The sequence below is a fragment of the Podarcis gaigeae genome, assembly GCF_964106915.1.
Source record: "Podarcis gaigeae genome assembly, chromosome: 17".
In the NCBI taxonomy this organism is placed as follows: Eukaryota; Metazoa; Chordata; class Lepidosauria; order Squamata; family Lacertidae; genus Podarcis; species Podarcis gaigeae.
Window position 1 is genome coordinate 5452709 of NC_139694.1, and position 26687 is coordinate 5479395.

At 43.5% G+C, this 26687-nt stretch overlaps 2 protein-coding genes and 1 long non-coding RNA gene across 5 annotated transcripts; 1 reads left to right on the forward strand and 2 right to left on the reverse strand.

The window, feature by feature from the left end:
• Window positions 1–1238: 1238 nt before the first annotated feature.
• Window positions 1239–26430, forward strand: NANS (N-acetylneuraminate synthase). 3 transcript variants are annotated; one of them, XM_083719574.1, is made up of 7 exons: window positions 1239–1272; window positions 15151–15254; window positions 18220–18435; window positions 20339–20438; window positions 22655–22809; window positions 23076–23342; window positions 24689–26430. In XM_083719574.1, the coding sequence occupies exons 1-7, from the start codon at window positions 1254–1256 to the stop codon at window positions 24896–24898; spliced, it is 1071 nt and encodes a 356-aa protein (XP_083575700.1). In that variant the 5' UTR covers window positions 1239–1253; the 3' UTR covers window positions 24899–26430. The 3 variants fall into 3 exon arrangements, with proteins under 3 accessions (XP_083575700.1, XP_083575701.1, XP_083575699.1); XM_083719575.1 differs by lacking the exon at window positions 1239–1272 and adding an exon at window positions 11028–11088; XM_083719573.1 differs by lacking the exons at window positions 1239–1272; window positions 15151–15254 and adding an exon at window positions 16238–16519.
• Window positions 8180–16136, reverse strand: LOC310835296. The gene is made up of 3 exons (XR_014559520.1): window positions 15303–16136; window positions 14727–14794; window positions 8180–8859 (listed from the first exon to the last, which is right to left on the reverse strand). It is a non-coding gene; the product is annotated as an uncharacterized lncRNA (long non-coding RNA).
• Window positions 9003–10941, reverse strand: CCIN (calicin). Its single transcript, XM_083719126.1, has one exon. The coding sequence runs from the start codon at window positions 10842–10844 to the stop codon at window positions 9072–9074; it is 1773 nt and encodes a 590-aa protein (XP_083575252.1). The 5' UTR covers window positions 10845–10941; the 3' UTR covers window positions 9003–9071.
• Window positions 26431–26687: the final 257 nt, after the last annotated feature.

Below are 26687 nucleotides of genomic sequence, written 5' to 3' on the forward strand. Positions count from 1 at the left end.
TTAGGGCCCCACTCTCTTGGGGGCCCCAAAAAAATTTAAAGGGAAAAATAACCTGGATGCATATTTCCAAAAATGTAAGATAAAAAATAAAATAAAACCTACATACAGCAACAGTGTTTTGTGTTGTGTAGGCTCCTGTGATGTAAGTAATGGGCTCCGCCTGCTAGCCTGCTCTCTGAAATATGAAAAATCATTTCAAGTTAGAGCTTAATATTATTATTTCACTATTAATATACTACTTCTTAATTGTATTTCACTATTAATATACTTAATTGTATTTCACTATTCATATACTACTTAATTGTATTTCAGATCAACAATTACTTTGATAAAATACATATTTTGTTAGGTAGCTTAAGCCATTTGCACATATTAGGTCCATAAATTACCATATAGCATATACTCAACACAAAAAACAGCGAGAATTTGTTGTTGACAAAGGACAGCTGGGCATATAAATCTGGCCCTGCCTGGTCAGTCTGTAGAGCAGAGATGTTATTGGCTGTGCTCTTTATTAAGACACGCACAAGGTTATGTCCTTTTTTATTGTGGATTAGGGCAGTGTTCCTAGACATACTTCCTTGGGAGCCTGGCTCATTGAAACTCACAAACTGAGTAAAACATGTTTAGGATTGAACTGGAATTGAATTGAGAGCTTAGGTGCAGCGCAATCCTATACACGTCTACTCAGAAATAAGTCTCACTGAGTTCAGTGGAGCTTGCTCCCAGGTAATTGTGTATAGGGTACAGGCTTAGGTCCTAAATTTAGGATTACCCTTTGCATGGGAGTAAGACCCACTTAGCTGGTTGGGACTGACAACACTGTTTTGCTTTATATTTTATGGGTGAAACCAGTGGTGCTGCTCCTTTTTTATTTTATAAAGGTGCCGTACTTACCACCATAAGTGCCACACTTTTAACATTTAGTGGGGGGAAGTGTTGGTACTGCTTACCCTTGAGGACCCCCAGAAAAAAGCATTGTGTGAGACCCTCCTGTTTGAGCTATGTTGAACCAGATAACACACCGTGGCCTAGCAAGACCCTTGTTTGGAATCCAGTTATGACAATGTGGAGTGTGTGGGAACTCGCATGAACAGCCTCTACAGCTGTAATCTTATTTCAACAGAAGGTGGCCTAGAAAGATACAATTTCTCTATTTTTTAGAGTGAGAAAGGCAACAACTATCAACATAATGAAATTCCCTGTTATGTAGAGATTAGGGTTTTTTTAAAAAAATGGAATAAGGACCTGAGATGGTACAACAGACTACAGGTGGGGATAACACTTTTGAATATGTATCGACCTCTGTAAAAAAAACTTAAATATTTTGCAAACAGAAAACTATCTCAGCAAGTGGGGAACTAGCTTAGGACCTTTCTCTCTGATGTGTTAGTTTTCTGCCTTCAGTGTGACTTTTATGTGAAGGATCATGTGGTATGGTCCACAGCATTTACCGTTTTATTCTGCAGGCGTTATAGATTCAGTTTAAGGCTGTGTCCACTACGATCAGTAGAGAAGCTTTGAAGCAATATTGCAGAGCTGTCAGTGACTGTGATACACATTCATTTTATATTGTGCTACATTTATCCCTTTTTAGACTTTCCTTGAAAGGGGGGGGGAGCAAGCATATGTTCTGTTTCATCATCTAACTTCCGATTGTTTTTATGAAGATTGCAATAGAGCCTATGGATATATATGCGTAATGTACTATTCTGACTTTTCCAATAAATGCAGAAAGGTCACGAGTAAAGATTTACACTCCTGTACCCCCATCATACATTCAAAAAATGTGTGAGAAATGTGATGGTTTCTAGTCACACCAGTTTCATAGGTTTCACTGTGCCTCAGGTGCTTTCAGACTACAATTCCCATCAGCCCCAACATGGCCAGTGATAATAGATCATCAAATTGTAGAGCTGGAAGGGACCAAAAGGGTCATCTAGTCTAATCCCCTGCAATGCAGGATTTTATTTTATTTTTTGGCCCAATGTGGGACTCAAACCCACAACTCTGAGATTAAGAATCTCATGATTAAATTATAATGGGAATACTGTAGAGGACCATGGGTTCCTCACCCCTGCCCCATTAAATAGTGCCCATGTTGCCTAGCATATTTTCCCTTTTCATGCCTGAAGCCCTTTAGGAACTTTTACCTGGGAAGTGAGATTCTCATTAAATTGATATGCATTTAATTTTTTGAAAGTGCCTTTCCAAAACAGCATTGTTTTTACATATTGAATACTCAAGTTTTTAAAAAGAAAAGATAGTGTCCTTAATAGGTCTTATGCATATATACTTGGAAGTAAATTACGTTTAATTCTGTGGGGCTTTCTCTCAAGTATATGTGTGTTTAGGATTGCTGTCTTAGCATTTCCCCTCTCCTGCCAGTTTCCCCCCTGTTATGTACTGAGTTGAATAAGATCCAAACTGTAGCAGTCTGATTGGTCCTAGAACAATAGGATCCAAAAGGCAGCAGTCTGATTGGTCCTAGAACAATAGGATTCAGAATGCAGCAGTCTGATTGGTCCTAGAACAATGCAGCAGTATGATTGGTTGGCAGGAACCACCCAATCATGCTCCAGATAGAAGTGAATCCACAACCTGATTGGCTTACAGTAGAATTCCGGAATTAGCCAATCATGTGCAGCCCATTGTGTAAATAATGTATATAAAGCAGATACTTTGAGGGGACTTTCATTCATTCCTCCTCACCACTATGAGCTGAATAAAGAGCATGAAATCACTTTGCGACTCTGAGTATATTTCACCCCCTTTCACGACTATTATTAAATGGTTACTTCTTTTAATGTAAAACTCCAGGCCTGCAATCCATTTTCTTGGGGTTTCCAGCTGTTTAACTTGCATTGTCTCTGCACTTTTTACAGTTACTTGAGATGCAGAAACAAAGTAGGAGAAATTTTGACTGCATGTAAACCAGAATTATGAACGTGTGGCCTGATAGATATTTGCTAGCAGGCTGTTAAAAGCACAGGAACAAGGCCGGAAAAAAAGCCCTGTATTTATTATGAATCCTTACTGGAGCAAGATGGTCTTAAGATAGTTGCACAGAACTTTACATCAGCCAGTTCCGCTGACAAGCTTTATTGTTTCTCATTTCCCTTCCTTCTAAAGGACAACTGGTTCCGCTGTCTGTTATAGTTCTCTGGAAATGTGTGTAATTGTAAGCTTGGTTGCTCAACTTCCAAAGCCTTACTGCAGTCAGAGTCATCCTAGTCCCTTGGTTGGCAACTAGTTTTGCTGGAATGGAAGATCTAGTGGGCCAGTGCCCTAGACTTCATATGCAACCCCATGGCCTGCTCAAAAGTACAACTCTCTTCCGGACACCGCCCCCCACGCGGCACAACCTTTTTTCACCTCAATTGCAATTGCCGGAAGGGGCAGCAGGAGACAACATATTCCTCTTTATAGACCTGGATTTGGTGTAATTTCTGCTCCTCAATTCATCTGAGTAAGACAGAACAACCATGGAGTACACAGCTACCTTGTTTAATATGTTTGTCTGTGTGTGGATATATTTAGTATTTACTTTGTGTATTTACAAATCACTTTTCTGTTAAGAAAACCTGCAAAGTGTCAGGAAATCACCTAAAAACTCCCTGTGCAGAAGCACTCTATTAAAAGACAAAAGTCCAGTTAACATGTAGCTAAAGAACAGTGGTGAGTGGCATTAATAATTAGGGATACTCTAGTAAATGAATGTCTTCACCTGTGGAAAAAAATGCAAGCAGGGAGGAAACTGGCTCTTTTGTTTGGACTGCAAAGCTACCATATCAGGGCTTTTGAGCAAGCTGATTGTCTACCACCTTGGGGGGGGGGCGGGGAGATATATTCGAAATTGAAATAATTCTGGATACAATGTTGTTTTTCCAATTGTTAATATATTACATAGCTTTTGATTCTATCATGGAACCCACGAACAGGTTGTACTTCAGGCAAGGATTATTTCTGGTTGCCTCTCACTGACAAGCTGCAGTGTATCCATAATCCATGACCTACTATCTGACTCTGCTCCTGAGTAATCAGGGTTTTTTCTGTCTTCACCTCGCCAGATTTCTCCAAATTGCATGCAACTACCTCTCATGGGCTTCTGGGGGCTGTGTTTTTTCAGTAAAACAAGTGGTCATCCTACGAATAAACAAAGTCTTTGCTCTCCTTTTTTATTGTTTAGTGGAATACAGCTACAGCCTAAAAGCCAGACCTCATAATCCTATACCTAAATCTAATTAAATTCAAAAGTCCTGGATTACAGCATTTAAATGTGTTTAGGATTGCAGCCAACCTTGGGTTTAGGCCCATTTAAATGATTTGGAGGATTTGTACACACTCCTGTTTACTATGCATCTAGTGCGTTCTCACTGCTGGTTTGGGAAGCGGTGGGCACATGGCGTTACCTACGGTCCATGTCTATCCTGTTGTTTCTTATGAAACAAAATATTTGATGAGTTTCCCCTTCAAAACCAGCTTCTATCCAAATTGAGCGAAAAAATAACTTAGCTGTGCTTTTAAGCCAGTAATGTGTACACAGCCTGTATCCGATGAACCCAATGAGCTGGTTCAAATATTAGATCGCAAACATGCTAGCAAGACTGGATTTTAACCATGTGCAGCACCTAGCATAAAGTTACCAGATTTTTTTCCAGTGAATCCAGGTACACTATTCATCTTCAATGGATTTTGTATGGGGACTGATTTGTAAATCCAGGGACTGTCTCCGGGAAATGGGGATGTCTGGTAACCTTAAGTCCTAGCAACAAACATGCCTTAAAGATTATTAAAGGAGCTGGGATATTGTTTAGGGGGGCTGTTTGGTGGGGATTGTTGCTATTGTTGCTGTCAATTTTTTGGATCTTTATATTGGATCTTATGATTTATGTGGAAATGGTTCAATTTGGTCGTGTGTGTTTTGATGTTTTGTTTATGGTTTATGACTACTTTTGTTACGTTCGTAGTTATGTATTTTTTATATGTTAAAAGCTACCTTGAGCATGGTTTTAACTTTGGAAAGACGGCATACAAATAAAATGATTGATTGAAGCTGTGAAGGACAGCTAGCTAGGACCTTGAATTCTTGAGCAATCTTTTTGCAGTTGCTGTACGCCAGGATTTTTGGGCTTCTGGGAAACTTTAAAAATGAGACTTATCCAAATAGCATTGTACTAAAGATATGCTCAAGAATGTATGGATTATGAGAGACCAAGAACTAAACAGACGGTTCAGTGCAGCTCCCTCTGTGAAATGCCCTCAGTCTAAGCTAATCAAGAGGAAAAACAAGGGCAGATTAACCCTTAGCAACCTGCAGTGAAGCATGCTTCTAAGAGAGGCCTTGACTGGTGTTTCTGAGAGTTAGGAAGCAGAGACAGGGCTATGGGGCTCCTGCTGATTTTGGGGGGTGGGATGGGGAATGGATATATATTTTCCCCCATCCTTGCTTAGGAAGAAAAGCTCCTACAGGGGGATTTTGAGCAGGGGGTAAATGGCTACAGGAAGAGAAAGAGTTAAGCTATGCAGCCACACACACCCTCCCAACACACACACTTTGCTTAAGATTGCAGCCTCTGAGGCAGCTGGGTTAAAAATAAAAATGGGTTAGGGACACTGCATATGTCATTTTAGCCAAGGAAGGAACACTGAAAGGCTGTGGCAACTGGTAGCAATTTGACATGGTAGGGCCGCAATTTTTAACCTTGCTGTTTTCATCACAATAGGACTCGTACAGAACTTATTTAGGAAAGTGAGCCATTTGACATGTGCAGAGTGCCATTGTCTCCTCTCTCTAAAATAAAAGTAAAAATCAATTATTATACACACACCTATGGACAGGGAAAGAGCTTCCACGGCCAAAGTATGATTTTCAGACAAGATGGACTCCATACCTCCTATTTGGAAATTAAGCCATTATGCATGGCAAATTCATGTATGAGTTACACCTACACATCTGTTGCCAAAAACATGTTGCCAAAACCCTATATATCGACAACCATTTTGCACAGGACTTGCATTCCTGACCTCCACTTGTGTTGGCAAAGTCAGCGGCAGAGCAAGCCGAACGGGTGCCTGGCACCCCTCAGTGGTGACACCCTGGGCGACCTGCCCCCACTGGACTCCCCCCTTCCTCTGCCCATGGGCAAAGTGTGTGTAAGCCTGTTCAGCCCCTTTTCTGCCTACTTCATGGGATGGCACAATGTGCACATGCATGATCGTGCATCATTTGGATGTGCCTTAAATGATTATTGCCTGTACACAAATGTGAGGAAAATGTGTCTCCAGTTGCATATAGCTTTCCTTCCCCCAAAATCATTTTATCTACAGCACAGTATTCATTATCCAAAGTGGTAATTTATCCAAAAAGAGAGAGGTTGTTTCATTCAAGCCAGGGCACATCAGTGCACAGCTGAACATATTTGCAGTGTATGGCTCAGTCCTGACAATGTGAAGTCTCTGCTCATGTGCAGAGTCATTACACCAGACTAATCATAATCAGCCTCAGATATTTTTCAAGATTTGGGATACTATCTCCCAGGTTTGGGAAAGGATGTAGAGGCAAGTCATATTCAAACAGGCACAGAGCCCAAATTTTGTCATTTTAGAAATTCACTGACAAATTCACAAGACAAATTCAAATAGCGGCAGCATCCCCCCACCCAATTCCTGTGCATTCAAGATATATACTGGTACCCTGCTAAGGGAAGGGCTGGTTGGAAGCAGATCCATACACCTTTTCTGGAAATACTCTGGAAGATACTCTGTAATTACACACAGTTCAAATCTACCTTATCTGCCCTGCACTGCCCTGTCAGCTGCTTCTGCAACAGCAGCTTTTAATGAATGAATATGGAGAAATTATTAAGAGTTTGTTGCAATATATATATGGAAGCCACCCACTATTTTGCCTCCCAGAAAGATAAATGCAAAATGCAAAATGATTAAGTAAATTCATTTATTGAAAGAGACTCGCTGTTGCTTCCTTGCTCTTTCTAGCAAAGTCACAAAACAATACTGAACTCAGCAAACAAACAAACAAAATGCTCCTCAAATGAGGAAGTGTTTCCTGGTGCTTCTCTGGCCTTCAGAGAAAGCATGAGCTAATGCTAGCACATAGGCCTGTTTTGGAAGCATTCCTGACTCCTCCCATATCTGCCCTGGTGACTGTGATGGACAGGCCCCATAATAACAGATGGAATAAGAGTCTGCTAGGGCTAGATTTCCTGCAATCCAATCAGTCACATGGTTTTTCCTGCTTAGACACACATGGGAAGCACCTCTTTGCCATAGCCATCCTTTTGGATTAGGATTGGCTGAGTGATGCAGAGAGCTGATCGGCCAGAGAATAGGAGATTGTCAGATATGTCCCTGTATGGTCAAGGAAGTATAAAATGGGGGGGGAGGGGTCAGAAAAGAGTGATTTTGAAGAGGAAAAGATGCTTGACATTTTCCTAGGGAGGTTTGTGCCTTAGTAACCTCAGTGGACCAGCATCCATTGCTAAAAAGTGGGAAGCTTCTGCCTTTCCCCCTTTCAAACCTGCTACGCTGCTCTTTTCATAGCAGCCAGGCACGCAAACTAATTTGTTATGTTAAATGTATGATTGCTTATAACGTTTGTTTGTTTGTTTGTTTGTTTGTTTGTTTGATCACATTTGTGGATCACCTTTTAATCCAAGGATCTCAAGATGGTAAGCATGGTTCTCTTATCCCAGTTTTATCCTCACAACAACCCTGTGAGGTAGGTTAAGCGGAGAGACAGTGACTGGCCCAAAGTCACCCAATTAGCTTCATGTCTGAGTAGGGATTCCAACTCTGGTGTTCCAAATCATAGTCCAACACACTAACCATTACACAAAACCCATTACAGGGCCCTCAATCAGGATTTGGAACGTGACACGTGGGTTAAACCCCTTTTCTGCACCACGGGATGAGAACTGCACATACCCTTCTGTTTGCCCCAGGTGGGAAGACTATAATGAACACCAATAGCAGCTTTCCTTCTGTGAAGCAAAAAGTTCACAGGGGTGCAGAATGGTCCCAGTTCTGATCAGGGGGCCCTATGGGTAAGATCATTACTATTAAACCAATTGAAGTCTGTGGCACCGATAACACCCATTTTCTTCCTTTGAGTTCCAGAGGTAATTTGTAAATGGCAAAAGAGCCGCTTGAGGAAGAGAACTGGCAGAGGGCTTTTATTTTTTCCAACTGTGTCCATCCGGTAACAAAGATGGAATCTAAAGCAGGGCTTAGGCCTTCTTTAAGGTTTTGTCAGCAAACTCACATTAGAGTCACAAGATCAAAGATTCATAACGTTGCATTAGTGAGAGTAACATCTCTTCCTCTTTAAAATTCTGTGCGTTTTCTAGTTCCTCAGGAAGTAGACTGTGCTTCCTAAGGGGTAAGAAGCAGGCGATAACAAGCAGACAGGGGCCCACCCCTGGTTATATACAGAGCACAGGCTGCCTTAGTGCTACAGAACCATATACGCCAGTGTCATAACTAATCATTTTTAGGCCCCTAATTCTCTGTTGCTGCTGCCACCCGAAAAACCAGCAGCAAGATAGTTAAGAATAGTTGTGAACTTTAGAAGCTGTTGCTGCTGCAATTCCAAAGTCCCACTGGTGAGATGAGTGTTTATTCCCAGAAGCTGCTGTGCTGGTCGCTGCAATCCAACATCACATTTCTTTGCTTTTCTCCCCAGCTGGTGGCAATCAGTAGCTAGAGGTCCTTAGGCTCCAGGCACAAAGCCCAAGGAGGAACTGCAATGGTGGTTCTCGGGCTGGCCTGCTGGCCTCAGAGCAAGCTGGATTCTGGCTTTCCATCTACCATTTTGAAAACATGCTTAAGTATTCCATGCTGAAAAGAAAACATGACACAATCTTACCTTTTAAACTATCAATACATGACCCATTTGTGCCCCTGCCTTCGTTGGTTCTGCCCACCCTAGTTACACTGCTGAACAAAGTACATGATAAAGAGACGAAGGGAAGAACCCGGTGTTTACCTGTGATTTACAATTCAGTCATTCTTTATTGCTAGAAATTCTGGTTTGTTTTTGTCTTCCCTTATTAATTGACTACAGTTTTTTGGAGAATCTTGCATGGCAACTTAGCTGTACAGCAAGCAGGGCAATCCAGAGCTTCTGGAGGCTGAGCCAAAATCCTCCATTCCCCTAGACTTTGATCTAACATATATGCATGCCGGTTGATGGCATACTCCTCTGGACGCGTGTCACCTGGGCAGATCAGGCCACCACACACAAACACCTTGTTATCCCCAATTGAGCACACTGCATGTGAAAGATCCAAGCTGTAGTTATTCGGCAAGAGTGGGACAAGTTTTGTGGATTTGCTCATTTTGATCTTCTGCAGGTTTATTTCCAAACTCTCTTTGTGGCTCTGTATGCTCAAGACATTCTCCTGAGGAAAGGACAGCAAGGGCTTGTGATTGAACTGAATGGGAAAGGTGATGTACTGCACCACATTCTTAGTCTGAGTGTCAAAGCAGTCCAGCACACCTACTCGGGAGAAGCGCCCATTCACCAAGCACCTTCCTGTCACAATGTAAATAGTCTTGTCTCCCTTGGTGATCAATGCAGTTGCATCCATAGGAATACTCATCTTTCCAGCAAGAATCCACTTCTCTTTCCCTTCGTCGTACTTGTAGATACTTGAAATGTACTTCCTTGGGGCCGTGCTTCCTCCTACAGAGTACACTGCCCCCCCACAAGTCACCATGGTGTGGAAGACCAAACCTATAGGCAGATCCGGAAGTTTGATCCAGGAGTTAGTATCTATATCATACTTCCAAGCTGTTTTCAAGCCAGAGATCTGCTCTGTTGTTCCTCCAGAAACATAAATGTATCTCCCTAGCGACGTTGCACTGAGAGCAGCTGCTTTGTAAGGCATCTCTGTCAGCTTTAGCCAGATGTTCTCTCCAATGATATAAGCGAAAACCCCACTGTTGAACTTACCCTGCTCTTTTTGCCCTCCTAAGATCACCACAGAGTCCATTAACGCCCCTTTCCTTTGTTGAAGCATCAGGCTTTGAGGATTGCCCTTTTTACGATCACTCAAAGTGCTCTCTATCCGGGACAGGGGACCAGTGTGGTCTGCAAAGAGTAGCACTTCCCGGCAAGTGGACAGAAGCATACTGGTGGAGACAGCGGATAAATGAATGTAGGTAAAATACTTCTTAAAATATTTCTCCCTTTCAGCCTTTCTGTATTTCACCCACTGGAGGAGGGTTGAGAGAGTCTGGTCCTCGTTTTGTACATGAAGATGTTCATCCTTAAGGAGCCTGCTGAAGACATTAGGGGGGCAGTGCATAAAGTCTGTTATGCCAGGGCCTGCCCAGTAGTTGAAGTTGTCTCGTATACCATCATAAGCAGCATTTGCCACATCTTTCATATCATATGAGGTGGCCAGGAGCATGTAGTAGAGGCAGTTGTTCTTCTTAAGGGACCTAAGGAGGAAGTCAGAACAGTGGCTCCTTAGAGATGGGGAACTGAAATACTTGGCTCCCTTCAGCAGGTCCTCCACGTTCTTCTCAGAAATTACAATCTTCCCAGTATAGAAGTAGTCGAGCAATTGCTCCACCAACTCAGAGCTCAGGAACTTGGCATCAATGATAATAAAGAGTTCGTCATCCGCTTTCATGTCATTGCTGGATATCAGATTCCTAATATGGGAGGACATGGCTGCTAAAACGTTGAGGTGGGCATAGAAGACTTTCTGGTCCACACTGAGGGCCACATCACAAAACTCCCGGTTCTTTCTCTGTTTGTTGAGGGCCTGCATCATAAAACTGTTGTGGTTCTTTTCTGTAAACTGCATCCTCATTTTTGGGGCCAGGCTTGTCTGGAATTAAGGAAGATGGTATAAGCGTAGAGGACTCTTTGCCCAGTTGTTGAAGACCCTACTCTGGGTACAAGGAGTGATGTCATCAAATAAAGCTGCTAGGTCACAATTATCTGTGACATGTGTTGACAAGAGTCTTTTCAAATTGTCCCTTTTGTACCAAGAGAATATCAGCCTCACTTCAGCTAAACCCGATCCAGAAAGAAAGAGGTTCCATTGATTGGAGGTGAGGTGGCTTCACCTATACTATCTAGAGTGTGTTTGTATTGAAAGGTTACATGTTAGAGTCTTCCCAAGGAAATGTTAGGTTATAGTTAAATGCTGTGGTGATGTCAAATAGGAATACATTCCCACTTAATTTATTAGGTTCCACCGTGTATGATCTAAATAACAGAGCATTCTGTTCCCCAAAGTGGAACCAAATTTGGGTATCTGTATTTTGATAATGCCTTGATAGGGCAAACATTCCACTGATATGACTTGGTTTCAGCATGTCATACATAGGATTTAGAGAAAGGCCTTAAAATGGATAGTAAGAGTTGGCTTGTGGTAAGGTGAACCAGCAACAGGGGTGCCATGGGACTGTGAAGGGGTGTTGCTTTGCTTGTGCTTAATGGCCAGCTCACTGGTTTTTCACAAAGAGGGCCAAACAAGATTATATGTTCAATATGTGTATGCGTGTATGATTTTCTTATTTAAATAGCAACCATAGGGGGGCAGATAAGAACTGTGGGTGCTTAAGATTTAACTCTCTAACTCTCTTCCCACATGCCATAATTCTGATTCCTCCATCGCCACTGCCATGGCTGCTATTTTAACAAGAAAAATTGGATACCCTGGAAGTGCCCATATGCATTTAATGTATGATCCACTTTGGGTCACTGGTGAACTAATGTTATATACAATTAACTGTACAAGATACACTTGTCAAAGGCTCGAGTTTATTTGCTTTGCAACCTTGTTAATTCTCTTGGAATTCTCAGCGGCTGTTGATACTGCAAACCATACTTTAAGAATGACTTTATAGTTTGGCTTTGGGGAGTGGGTAAAAATAATAATAAAAAAATCTCCTCCCCACCCTTACTTAAGTCTCTTCTCCTTATTGAAAACTAAAGTGATGCCCAGCAGTGGGGAGAAGTAAGAAAAGAAAATATCCCAACAACTATTTATACCCACCCAGCAAGCTTTACTAGCAAAAAATGTATAGCACATGGTCTGTCAAGGTGAGCACAGCTGTTCCCACAAGCTAAGGTGTTGCCTGGCCTTGGGAGACAATGCTAGACCTATCTCTTCAGAAACCTGGTCAGCCACTCCAGGCCACAGTTCTGCACTATCCTTATTTTTAAAAAGGTAAAGGACCCCTGACAGTTAAGTCCAGTCGTGAACGACTCTGGGGTTGCGGCGCTCATCTCACTTTACTAGCCGAGGGAGCCAACGTTTGTCCACAGACAGTTTTTCCGGGTCATGTGGCCAGCATGACTAAGCTGCTTCTGGCGAAATCAGAGCAGCACACGGAAATGCTGTTTACCTTCCTGCAGGAGCAGTACCTATTTATCTACTTGCACTCTGACATGCTTTCAAACTGCTAGGTTGGCAGGAGCTGGGACAGAGCAATGGGAGCTCACCCCGTCACAGGGATTCGAACCACCGACCTTCCAATTTGCAAGCCCTAGGCTCAGTAGTTTAGGTCACAGTGCCACCCGCGTCCCTCACTCTCCTCATGCCTGTGCCCCAAATCTATACAAGAAGGTGCTAAGTGTCTTGTGATACTGTACCATTCAAAAGTTATAAACACCATAGTACCATTTCTCAGTTGTCTTTTTCTAACCTAAAAGGCCCCCAACACTTAATGATCCTAGCAGGAGAGGGGCTATAATCCTTTGGTTACCTTTTTCCATATAGAACATTATATGCAGCTGCTCTGATGCATGATTACTTGAAAATTAATACACATCAGCTTAATTTGAATGGGATTGACTGCCTGTAAAATGTGCATAGCATTACAACCTCAGCATTTTCTCTTTCTCTGAAACAACTTCTTTTTGCTTTATGCTCTAGGCAGTGCTTCAGCTTCTAGTTTCCCTGTAGGCTGAATTAAAAATGCTGTAGGAGGAAGGGTGGTTGACTCATCCTCCAGATGTTCTCAGTTTCTTGTCACAACTGTGTAATCTGCCCTTTAAAAATTGGGCAATTAATAACAGTGTTTGATATTTGCATGAAAGGGACAGAGTGCAATTCTGTTTGGAATATAGGTATTATCATAGGATCACCCACAGATAGCACTAACAACTGACCAGAAAAAGAATGGTGTTGCTCCTGTGTATTTAATAGCAGCTTGATCTGTAAAAGTCAGCAAGTTAAGCTTAAGCAGCTTAGAAATAAATGTTAGCATTTGCTAACTGTAAATCAAGATGTCATTAAAAAGGTACAGGAGCAAACGTTAGTGTAAAAATAAACTTATTGTCAACCCTACTTCAGGTACAGGGATTTAGAATACTGTCTTAAACTCTATTAAAAAATCATGAACATATTATTGAAGAAAATTGGAAAAAAGATGAACAGATGCAAATGAGAAAAAGGCTCTTGTACTCTTACATCTATGAAAGAGAACATTTTGAAAGGTGTGCAACTTGATTTGCATGCATGATAAAAGCTGTGAAATTATTCAGGATAAAGGAGCTTTGCCTTTGCCTCTTTTCACCCCACTGCTAAGCCAAATCAACCTGCTTCTGTTGAACACATTCAAGTTAAGACTGCCCCTTAAAAAAAACCTTATGTTGCTTCTATGCTTTTCATGTCTACCACACACAAATGTGGTTGGTGAAACTTCCCATCACTTTAATGCCAGAAAGACAGGAACAGGCAACTTTTTACTGGCACTGCTTCACTGTCATTCATTATTGTGAGCTCTGCAGAACTCTGTAGGTGAGGCTTATAGAGTACCTTGATTGGGATTAGAAAGTGGGAGACCACGGTTCCAGTCCCACTTGACCATGAAGCTCACTGAGTAACCTTGAACCAGTCACAGTCTCAGCCTAACCTGCCTCCCAGGGTTAATCAAGGACAGCTTAAAATGAAGTGCCATTGAATTTAGGTAAATTTACAGCCAGATAAATCGATTTAGGTTTACAGTTCTAAGGCCCCTTGTGGTATTAAATTGCTGTAACTCTATCTGGTCAAATACTACCACACCTATGCAACTCAAACAGGTTGTCTCTGGCACATGAAGCTCATCCCAGGTGACATAGCAGGCTACAATAATTGTTTTGTATTGACTCTGACGCTTGTTCTTAAACATTGTTTGTCCCCACACCTTCAAATAGCAACACCTGGTTTCCGCCACTGACAGGTAGAGCTTTGATGTTTCACCTGAACATTACAGGAGGCAAAATAAGTGGTGGTGCATGACATGACAGGATGATTTGTAAGCAGCGACAATTTTTTTTAATGTGGGGTAGCTTGCTGGAACGTTATACTTTTCTTGTTAGCAGTATTGTGCCTTATCGGGTGGTAAAGTTATCAATCATCAAGCAAGCTCAGTGGCATTTGCCAACATAAATGGAGCTGAAACAAGAGAGAGGTATCAGCATGTGTGGGAGAACTCTAGCTTTTAAAAAGCAGGTAAAAGGGGTTAACTCCTTGAAGCCCAAATATATAAGGAATTTGAGCATCAATTGGGAAAGAATAATGGAAAACTATAGAGGGTGAATTGGCTTTCTTACGCCCCTCATTCTCAGTATTCCAGACAAAGGAGGCTGACTGGAACCCTAAACAGAAGCATCCCTGTTAGGGAATGAAGATATACTGCAACATTTTGTTGCAGTTTCCACTTATATATTATACAGTTGAGTATATTGTATTTACCAGAAACTTTATTTCTCTGCTGTGTAACTGTAAACTGTATGGTTGAGTTGCAGACAGGAGGGATAAGTCTGGAGAGGAAAGGAACAGGAAAAGTTTGCATTTCCATGCGTAAGGTTCTAAAACTCAATACAAGGTGAACTTAAAATAAAAAATACAATGCTTGAATAGTTTCACAACCCTATTACATACCCAAACAAATATGACACATATAAACCTGCAAACTTCCTCTCCCACCACACCTGAAATGTCAGGTAGTCTAAAGGTTATTTCCAAACACTGACATTTCCTCGTGTCCTGTCCCCCCCCCCCCCCAGCGATTTTGAGAATGGTAATAGCAACAAAGAGATTATGTGCTTTCCACACCAGCTTTAAGTATGAAGGATATAGAAATCTTCGTGAGTTTGTGTGCCCATTCTCTTTTCAGGCCAGAGGAAATGGGTGCGGCACTTAGTGAATTACCCAACTCCAGAAATCACAATGTGGTTGACCAAGCAGAATTATGCACTGCTGTTTTCCAGTCACTCAGAAGTAAGTCCTATGCAGTTCCAAAGAAAATAAGGCCTGCAATGCGCTTACCTGGGAATAAACCCCACTGAATTCAATAGGACTTGAGAAGATGCCGTTAAGAAATTGCGCAGCCCCATTCGGGTGTACATAGGCCTGAAGACAGTCAATATGCCCGGAAGCTTTTAATGTTTAATAGGTTATTGTATTTTAGTGCTTTGTTGGAAGCTGCCCAGAGTGGCTGGGGAAACCCAACCAGATGGGCGGGGTATAAATAAATTATTATTATTATTATTATTATTATTATTATTAGGCTTCTTCCGAGTAAGTACGCCTGGTATTGCCAAGGTGGGGTTGCAGTCATCTGCATGCCTGAACTGGACATTAATATGCATAAGAAGAGGTTGTCTGGGATGCTGTTTTAGCAGTAAATAGGAATTATTTCCCACTAAACGTGATTGGGGATTGGCATATTCTGGCGTTTGCTCTTTATTGTAAAGCAATAAAGCTTTGAAGGCCGAGAAGGGAAACGACAGCTGCCCCCACCAATAAAAACTCCATGCCATGAGCCTAACTGATGAGGTATTTGGCACCTGTCAGGAAAATAGTCTTCAAAAGGGCGTTAGCCTAGTACAGCCCTCATGAGTCACGGCTAACCAAGAGCCCTCGCCCTCAAAGGGCCATTTTCTGGACTGGGCAAGCTTCCTCTTCCTTGTGCCTCAGGGCCAAGGCTGTAGAGCAGCCAGCTGTTCTTCAACTACAACTCCCATCATCCCTAGCTGCGGGCTACGCTAGCTAGGAATGACGGGAGTTGTAGTCCAGCGCCCCCTAGAGTCCCAACGTTGCTGCCACAGAGCAAGCCTGCCACCACCCGGCTTATGCCAGTAGCTGTGTCGGACTTCGATTGGCTGGGCTGCCTCGGATAGGATCCGTGCGATTGGACGTGGAGGTGGGGGGCGGGCGCCGACTGTCCCCGCTGTCATTGGCGGATACGTGGCGCATGCTTCCTCCCCCTCTACGCACGCGCGACGGGAGAAGCCGAGGAAGCGTCTCTGTCTGTTGGGTTCGTGCCTTGAGCGCGCGCGCTTGCCGTTTTTCTGCGCTCTCTCTCTCTCTCTCTCCCCCCCCCCCCCCGCGCTCAACCAACGGTCGCCGCGATGCCGCTGCAGTTCGAACTGTGCCCGGGCCGGCCAATCGGCGGGGACCACCCCTGCTTCATTATCGCGGAGATTGGCCAGAACCATCAGGGGGACCTGGAGACCGCCAAGCGGATGATCCGAGTGGCTAAGGTGGGGAGGTGGGCGTGGCCAACGGGGGTGGCAAAGTGGTGGGTGTCGAGGCCGGGTCAGTTGGGCTGAGGGGCGAGAGGCGGGAGGACGGGGAATGGATGGGTACCATGGATAGAAGCTGCATGAGAGGGGAGATAACCAAACAATAATGGCTAATTAATGATACTCAGGGAAGCAACTTAGTGTCAGGTGGGGGACTGGCAGGCAAAAAATAAAATAAAATGGGAGCTGTCAAAAATTTTATTATCACTTATTTGATTTATATTACCACCCTTTAACCAAACATCTTGGGGTGCTGCACAACGTTAGGAACATAATTTACAGACATTATGATTGCAACATTAACAGGAATTGTTCGGGACTGGACCTAACGGTCAGGGGTCCCTTTACCTTTAGAGAGCATAATAATAGACAACATAATAATAAAATAGTTGTAATAACAGTCCCTAAGGCAGAGATTCACAAGCTGTGGTCCAGTGACCCGTAAGCCTCATGCAGCTGCACCACAGCACCTCAGTTAAAAAAGACAATTAGAAATCATGCAGTACATGACGTTGTAGTTGTTGCCACAGACAGGAAAAACTGTTATGTGGTCCGTCAAGCCCCTCATCAGTATTCAAGAGGTCTGAGGGGGAGAAATGTTTGGAGTGGGAAAGGGTGATGGGGATGTTTGGCACTTAAGGTTTGTAAAGGTAATGTGTAAATGATGAGAATTGGGAGATTGAAACTACAAACCAGTTATCAAGGGGCATTTGGATTTTAGCTCTTTAAAAAACCCCTCCTGAGATCGTTTTATGATATTTCCACCTTATCCTTCCTTCCAAGGAGCTCAGGGTTTCATCAGACCCAAGTGACATTGGGAGCGTCAACCCTGTGAGATTTGGCTGAGAAACAAGAGCATAAGATGAGGCTGCTGAATGAGGCCAGTGGCCCATTTTGTTCAACATCCTGTTCTCCCAGGGTGTTCTGACCAGGTTCCTGTGTGAAACTGGCAAGTAGGACCAGAGCATTTCCCCCTCCTGTGGATTCCAGCCACTAGTATTCAGAAGTATTACTTCTTCCAATTGTGGACGCAGAATATAAAGCCATTCTTCTGTAATGGCATCTGGGCTTAGTTCCCTTTTCAGCCATTCAACTATGTCACTGAGCTACAGCCATTGCATATGGAGCTAAAGTTCTGTTATAATGCGTCCTGTTGGAGGATGCGCTGATGGAATGATCAGAAAAGCACAACATTGAATTCCTATGTGATTAGAATTGGGAACTGGTACCATCATTGACCTTAAATGGTTCATTAGTCTGCAAGACCCTAATTGAAAGAGGAGTCTATTCGCTGACCTTTCCTTTGTTTCAATGGCTGTTTAGCTCAGTGTACATCTGACAAAGACCACAGAGCTTATTCCACAATAAACGTATTAGCTTGCGTACACACCGTACATTAAGACAGATTATTTCCCCCAAAAGAATCCTGGGGTGTTAAGAGTGCTGGGAACTGTAAGTGTGTGAGAGGTAATCTCTGGTCCCAAAAGTCTTTAAATAGTGTGTATGTAACCTATGTCCTTAAGGTGTCTCAGAAAGGACTCTTCAATATTTTTAAATTTTGCATTGGCATGGTCAGTTCAAGCGGTGTGCATGCCCAGGACTGAGATGGGCATGTTCAGTGACCTTGAAGAACTATTGTAATGCTTGTGTCTTTTTAGGAATGCGGAGCAGATTGTGCCAAGTTTCAGAAAAGTGAACTAGAGCACAAATTCAATAAGCGAGCCTTGGAGAGGCCATACACTTCCAAACACTCTTGGGGGAAAACTTATGGAGAGCACAAGCGCCATCTGGAGTTCAGCCATGATCAGTATCGAGAGTTGCAGCGCTATGCAAAGGAGATTGACATTTTCTTCACAGCATCAGGCATGGATGAGGTAAGTGAGGTGTTGGTTTTGTTTTAAGAAGGAGCTGCCACATCTGACATTACCTGCAACTTGATGAACAACCCCATAGTACACAGGGAACCAGAATTTCAAAACCCAACAACCCCGAAGTACGCTGGGTACACAGGCAGCCAGAATTTCAAAACTGTCCTTAATCCACCTTCAGCAGGTTAGGAAAAGAGCTAGCACCAGTATTTTTAGAGCAGTGTTTTCTATCTAGTTGCAACCTTTTCAATATAGATGTAAAAATCACATATGTTTTCCAGTGTCTGACCATGGTCTCTGCATAAGGGTTGCTGATTCCCCCAGAGGGATCCTCTGTGGTGAATAGTGTCTTGTCCCGTGACTGTAACACTGAACGCAGAAGTCAAACCTGCTGAAATTTCCATTGCAGAATGTACGTACTGGTGGGTTTTCTGGAAATTTTGAATCCGTAAGTGCTTTGCTGACGGCATTCAGATTTAGCATCTTTACTGGACTGACTTTTTTGTGCTTCAAAAAAAAATCACACATGCTTATGATTACAATAAAGCAAAATAAGTAAGTGGTTGAATATTGTTCTGAAGTTGAGTTGGCATGCATTTCACAAGAAAAACTAACAAGGTGTATCAATTATTTTCCACATGTATTTCAGCTGATCTACTTTTGCACACTGGGGGGAACTTTTAAGAAAGTAGAGGAGCTGAAATATTTAATTAAGGAGAAAAATAAAGCATAGTATAGTTTTAATGCTTTGTTCAAAGAAACTCAAAACATGACAATTCACGATTCACTTCCCTCGGAGGCAGTCAATCTGCTGCCCTCCAGTTGTTTATGGGCTTCAGCTTCCATTAGTCTCAGCCATCAGTCATTGGTCAGGGATGAGGAGGGCCTGAGGTGCCTAAAGGGAGAGCTGTGCCAAGGCCTCTGCTGAGGTTCACATTAGGGGTGGGGTAGGTGGAGGGGGAGTCCTTTGCCTGTGTCTCTCTGCTCAAGATAAAGCAGCTGAGGTGCATAAAATGTTGAGATCAGGCACTGTGTCGCGGACAGATAGCAAGTCTCTGAGGCCACTGGGCTTGAGGTAACCAGTTTCCATTATGCAGCACTTTGCCTTCAGAAATGCTAACAGGATACGGATATTATGGTACATCCTCATAGAACTGTAGAATTGAAAAGGAGCCCAAGGATCATTTAATCCAACCCATTACAATGCAGGAGTATGCAGCTATCCCATAAGGGGATCGAACCTGCAACCTTGGTGTTATCAGCACCATGCTCTAACCAACGGAGCTAGACTGTCTGCTTGGTGGATCTAAGGTGTCTGATTCAGGCTTGGTTATATCCAGGTAGAATCAGTGGCATTGACAAATATTCTGAGGCAGAACTGCATCCTCATTCATTGCTGATGTGTGGGGTTGGGAGGAGCCTTATTCAGCCCAAGGACATTCCCTCCTGGACAACATTCAAGGGGCCACATGTCAGTTGTAGGCGGAGCAACGGATGCAGATTTTACCCTTGAGCAGTAGGCTAGTTTCTGCACATACTCATCCCCAACCCTCCCATCCAGCCAAGCAAGAAGCATGATTCGAATTAAAGGATACATTCCAGCCACAGACAATATTACCAAAAAAAAGTGCAACACAGAGAGTCCTGAGGGCCAGATAGAGAAGCTGGGAAAGCTGCATTTGACCCCCAGGCTATTGTTAGTCACTCTGTTCTGTATGTTTGGGTTACCATGAACTCTAGTTTTTATTTGTATTCCTTGTGTATGAGCATAGCCATGTGCTGTTCTGCTGTATGTTTCTGGGAAAGGAGGCACATTCATCCAGCTACAGTGTCTTTATTTGACAGGTAGAATGTTAATGTTAGGAATCTTTGTGTTCTTTTTTTTTTTAAAAAAAGTATTTCTTCACAGATGGCTGTAGAGTTTCTGCATGATCTGGATGTTCCATTTTTTAAAGTCGGATCAGGAGACACTAACAATTTCCCATACCTGGAAAAGACAGCCAAAAAAGGTGATTTGCTAATAACTCGCTTAATATAGCTACTGTTTCTACTCTCCTAATGGTATCACATCTAATGAGAGAATGTATGAATTTGATAGAGCACCCTGCCTTATTACAGTGGTATCTCCGGTTGTGGACGGGATCTGTTCCAGAGGTCCGGCCAGATCCCGAGGTTTTTGCAACTGGAGAGACCACTTCTGTGTGTGCACAAGCAGCAGTAGAGCGATTCTGCACATGCGTGTGCGGCAAAAACCCAAAATATACTTCTGGGTTTGCCACTTACGTATCTCGAAATTTACGTAAGCAGAGGGATACGTAAGCGAAGGTAGAACTGAACAGTAGTACCTCGGGTTAAGTACTTAATTCATTCTGGAGGTCCGTTCTTAACCTGAAACTGTTCTTAACCTGAAGCACCACTTTAGCTAATGGGGCCTCCTGCTGCTGCTGTGCTGCCGGAGAACAATTTCTGTTCTCATCCTGAAACAAAGTTCTTAAACCGAGGTACTATTTCTGGGTTAGCAGAGTCTGTAACCTGAAGCGTATGTAACCTGAAATGTATGTAACCCGAGGTACCACTGTATATCCAAATTAGATACAATTGTAAATATCAGCTACCATAAAAAATGACAATAGTTCTTTCGTCTGCATTCTTAATGTCTAGTAGAAATCTTCTACATTCTTCTCCCACACTCCCATTAATGATGGATGGGTAGTGGAGGACTGCCATTTTCAACTGTAGTCATGGTTTGGTCCTTACCTCCTATGAGGAAGAGGGACTTTTCAGTGGTGGCCTCACAACTGTGGAATTCATTGTCTGTCAACCTCTGGAGGATCACTGCACTCCAGTCCCTTCGAAAGACTCTGCAGATTTGTTTCAGGCTGCTTACACAACTTTTTATATACCTATCTGTGAAGTACAAAACTGGATTTTATGTTCTGGACTGGTTTATTAGTATATCTAGCTTTTTTAGTATTGAGGTATCTATAGTAATTAGGGACGCAGGTGGCGCTGTGGGTTAAAGCCTCAGCGCCTAGGACTTGCCGATCGAAAGGTCGGCGGTTCGAATCCCTGTCTCCGGACAGCGCTGGCCCCTGGCCTCTTGAGTGAGATGGGCGCACAACCCCAGAGTCTGTCAAGACTGGCCCGTACGGGCAGGGGTACCTTTACCTTTACCTTTATCTATAGTAATTATTTTGTATTCTGTTGCATTTCAGGTTATTCTTTTTTAATCATGTAAGTTCCTTGGATGAGCTTTGCTCAAAAAGGCGGCCTATAAATAGGGAGGGTGTACAGGCCCCAAGGGGACGCAGGTGGCGCTGTGGGTTAAAGCCTCAGCACCTAGGACTTGCCGATCGAAAGGTCGGCGGGTCGAATCCCTGCGGCGGGGTGCGCTCCCGCTGCTCGGTCCCAGCGCCTGCCAACCTAGCAGTTCGAAAGCACCTCCGGGTGCAAGTAGATAAATAGGGACCGCTTAACTAGCGGGAAGGTAAACGGCGTTTCCGTGTGCGGCTCTGGCTCGCCAGAGCAGCGATGTCACGCTGGCCACGTGACCCGGAAGTGTCTCCGGACAGCGCTGGCCCCTGGCCTCTTGAGTGAGATGGGCGCACAACCCCAGAGTCTGTCAAGACTGGCCCGTACGGGCAGGGGTACCTTTACCTTTACCTTACAGGCCCCAAGATTTGTTGTTTATCTGTATTTTAAAAACATCTGACCTGTCTCTAAGTTGCTCTGTACTCTCTCCACTTTAAATCTGCTCTGGGTTCTGGGGTGCTTTGTATGAAACAAAACTGTGTTCCCCATTCATTAAATGGGGAATATAAAAATGGCTGCAACTTTCCCCCTTATGGCCAAAGTGGATGAAATTTACAGGCAGAATCAGTGATTTCTGCCAACCCTTAGGCTTTATACCAGTTAAAGGACACATTCCAGCTAAGCAAAAAGTATTCAGGATATCAAGAAGGGCCAGTGAGGGTTGTGTTCTGGAGGGGGGCATGGCTTGGGTGGAGTCCTGAGAACCAAGTAAAGGCCCAGAGACAAATTAAATTGTGTGCGCCAGCTGCAGAAATGGCATAGGTGGGCTATGAATAAGTGGGTTGGTATCAATCCATCCAGTTTATAGGCAGATTAAAAACTAATTGTCAAGTAAGTGACCAGTTTGTATAATGTAGCTGTATGAGACAGAATGTTGGAGTTACAAAATGCTCTCGGTGACCTTCCCTTCTAGGTCGCCCGATGGTGATTTCGAGCGGGATGCAGTCAATGAACACAATGCAACAAGTTTACAAGCTGGTGAAAGCCATTAACCCGAACTTCTGTTTTCTCCAGTGCACCAGTGCTTACCCTCTTCAGCCTGAAGATGTCAACCTTCGTGTCATAACGGTCAGTGAGGTGGGGTGGAAGGCATGGCAATTCTCCTAAGCTGCCTTATTTTCCTTCTGAGCCAATTAATTGAAAAAGATCAAGTGCAGTTGTGAATTTGCTCCAACTCTTCAGCAGACTTAAGAGCTCCTTTGATTGTGCTAAACTCTGTCCAAAGAAAGTTGCACATAAAGCACAACTAAATTTCATAGCGTTTTGTAACAGCTAATGTTGGCGATTAACTGTCCTCTTCTTTGTATTTACCATCAACTTTTCTATCCTTCTAGGAATATCAGTCCGTCTTCCCAGATATTCCTATTGGCTACTCTGGTCATGAGACTGGGATAGCCATTTCCATTGCAGCAGTTGCTATGGGTGCAAAAGTCCTCGAGCGCCACATTACACTGGACAAAACCTGGAAAGGCAGTGATCATCAAGCATCTCTGGAGCCAAAAGAATTGGCGGAACTAGTGAGAAGCATCCGGGTGGTGGAGAAAGCCATGGGGTCCCCAGTCAAGCGGCTCCTGTCCTGTGAAGTGGCTTGCAATGAAAAGGTAAATTTATTCTTGAGTGCTGCAAGACCCACTTATTCTGGATTGCTTAACTGTGGGGTACTGATGGTGGCAGCAGCATTCATACACATCCATCCTAGTAAGGTAACATAGAGATTGCTTTGTAGCGCTTGCCTGCCACTGTAAGAAATCCTTCTACAGGTGTCACCCCACTTATGCGCAATTGACTCCCACACGACCACATATGCATGTGCTGCTGGAAAATAATTAAAGAATGGTGGGAGAGAGCTGGAGAGTCCCTGAAGCCTGAGGAGGATGTCGGTGAGGGTGGAGGAAGCCCCAAAGAAGCTGGAGGCGCAGCAGTGCTTTGTTTACGCAGCTCAGCTGCTCCACCTATCAGCTGATGCGTGGGGTAGCGCAGCAGCAGCTGCTTTCCCCATGTATCCTCCAGCCTCCTGGCGGCCCCAGAGCTTCAATTCTAGGTGCAGGTATTTTTCGATACAGTATTTTTGGTATGGATTGACAAGAGAGCAGCAGAGAGAACATTTAAAGGGTGCTTAATATAGTCGCCCTCCCCCCTGTAAGACGTAACTGGAGCTGCTTGGGATTGAACCTGTGACCTCCTGCACGCAAAGCAGATGCCCTGTCACTGAGTTGGCAAAGTCTGTATTAGATGCAGTGCATATACGCCTCCCTTATTCTTTTACCTCTAGTTTCCGGATCATGGGGGGGAAATAGCAGCATAGTACAATGATGATGATGATTTAATATTTATTCCCCGTCCATCTGGCTGGGTTTCCCCAGCCACTCTGGGCAGCTCCCAACAGAATATTAAAACACGATAAAACATCAAACATTAAAACCTCCGTAAACAGGGCTCCATTCAGATGTCTTCTGAAAGTCAGAGAGTTGTTTATTTCCTTGACATCTGATGAGAGGGCGTTCCACAGGGCAGGCGCCACTGCCGAGAAGGCCCTCTGCCTGGTTACCTCTAGATTCACTTCTCACAATGAGGGAACTGCCAAAAGGCCCTCGGAGCTGGACCTCAGTGTCTGGGCTGAACAATGGGGGTGGAGATGCTCCTTCAGGTATACTGGGCCGGGGCTGTTTAGGGCTTTAAAGGTCAGCACCAACACTTTGAATTGGCCTCGGAAACGTACTGGGAGCCAATGAAGGTCTTTCAGGACCGGTGTTATATAGTCTTGGCAGCCACTCCCAAGTACAAGACAGGCAAGCAGGAGGCACACCATGCCCTATGCCATAGATCTATGAGCCCTCTGCTGCTGAGCAGCTGTGTCCCAAACTGTACATGTACCACTTGGGGGCTGCACCTAGAGCGCAGGCTCGCCTCCCCAAGACATAACCTCCTTCTACTTATCTTTCTGTAGTTGGGAAAGTCTGTAGTGGCCAAAGTCCGGATTCCTGAAGGTACCACACTTACGCTGGATATGCTCACGGTAAAAGTGGGGGAACCCAAAGGATACCCGCCAGAAGACATCTTCGACTTGGTTGGCAAGAAGGTCAGGATAAATATTGGTGAAGATGAAACCATCGTCGAAGATGCCATTGAAAACCATGTGAAAAAAGTGAAATGCTAATTGGTGACTCTTTTTTTAATGGGACCTTGGGGAAAAGCACTGTGGTAACATACTAAAACCAGAATGTGCTGAAGTTCAAATGAAGGGTTTTGGGGAAGGGAACCTCAATGTGATTGTTTTCTTGTGGGTAGGCTAAAATGTCAATACAATTCAGTGGAGTACTTCTTGACGAATCTTTAGTTTATTGCTGAAAGCTTTTTGCTAAGCCATGACACAGTAACCTACCCAGAGAAACTTTTCTGAAAGGTAGTGCAGGGCTTTGGAAAAATATGTATTTGTGTGGACAGGATCAGCGCGAACAAATGAATGCTTCTAAATTTCTGTGAATGCATCTTCAGCAAGACATATGTGTTCCAGGACTTTTGTAGTGTTTTCAGAATTCAGAACGAGACATTGCTATGCGACTTGCAATACCTCCAAGATATATGCTGTATAAGAATCTCCTCTGTGCCCTTGATCTTAAGTTTTTTCTCCTCCCATCACAAAGAATGGCAGAGGGAAAGCTGAATGTATACACGCTGTACATGGTTGCTGCAGTCAACTAGGTGTGTAAACTTCTCAAAACAAATCTTTGGGGCCTAGGTGTGCTGTGTGCCTTCAGTTTTAGCTCTTCAGATTTTGGGCAATTCTGTTGTAGAATTAAGGCAATGTAGAAGTTCTAGGATATAATTTGAGACAGCAATGATAAAGGAAACAATTCATCTGACAGGAGAGCCTATAAGATAGCATAGCAGGAGAAATCATGTGTCTAATAAGGGGCTGCCACTCAGATTCATGAGCATTTAGTAGACTTTTAACATTTCAACATGTCTTCACACCATGAAGGCTAGTAACATGGAGCTCTGTGAGAGAAAACTTAACGGTTTTATTTATTTGGAAGTAAAATCCCACTGCACTTGGGTGGGTGCACTACTGAGCAAGCATGCTTAAGGTTGGAGTGTCAGACTTTCAAGGTTTTCCAGATCATGACTATTCAAGATTCATTGTAATGAATCTAGAAATGTTTCTGTTAGGCAATGGGGCTTGCACACTTCTGCCTTAGCTTGATAATAAATTATTGTTATTATTGATAAGAAGGAATGTGTTTCACTTAAAATAAAGGCTGGAGGTTGTTTTTTTACTTGAGCTCAATTTGCTTTAAGCATAATCCCCATGCATAGGTTGTGGTATTGGGATTGCACCAGCTCACTTGCATCGCTCCTGCTTCCTTCTGCACTGGGCATCACATTTGCATGGAGTGTTTGCACATAAGGCCTGATTTATGTAGACTGCACTGTCACAAAATCCAGGAAGCTGGATGGCATGACTCGGCCCTATGCTGTTCTGCAAAAGTTCTGTCCCAGGCTGTGGGTGTCACAGGAGCTTGGAAGGCAGGGGTAAGAGAGTCAGCACAATCCTGATCCCTCACTCTGTTCTGATCAAATGTCTGACATGATTTTGCTGTTAATGATTGAGTTAAACAATGACAAAATAATGACTGGTGGGTTTTTAAATTTTTATTTTAAATGGACAATAAAACTTGGGCAAAGTTACTTCTTCTCTGCCAGTTTGTTTTTATGGGGAAATCTTGGGGGTTTTTAGGTTGCAGAAAGGATGAACTGACCAATGGCTCCTGTGGTCTGTTGACTTCTAAAAGTCATGCAGGGAGAGTGTCAGTTGTTAAAAATGTGCCGTCACTGTACCCTGAAATGATGGGTTTTAATTCACAGTCTACAGGGCCATGGACAACACATAGCTAGGCAAGGACTGTGGCCGGAATAGTATACAAAGCGAGCAGGGGCAGGAATTT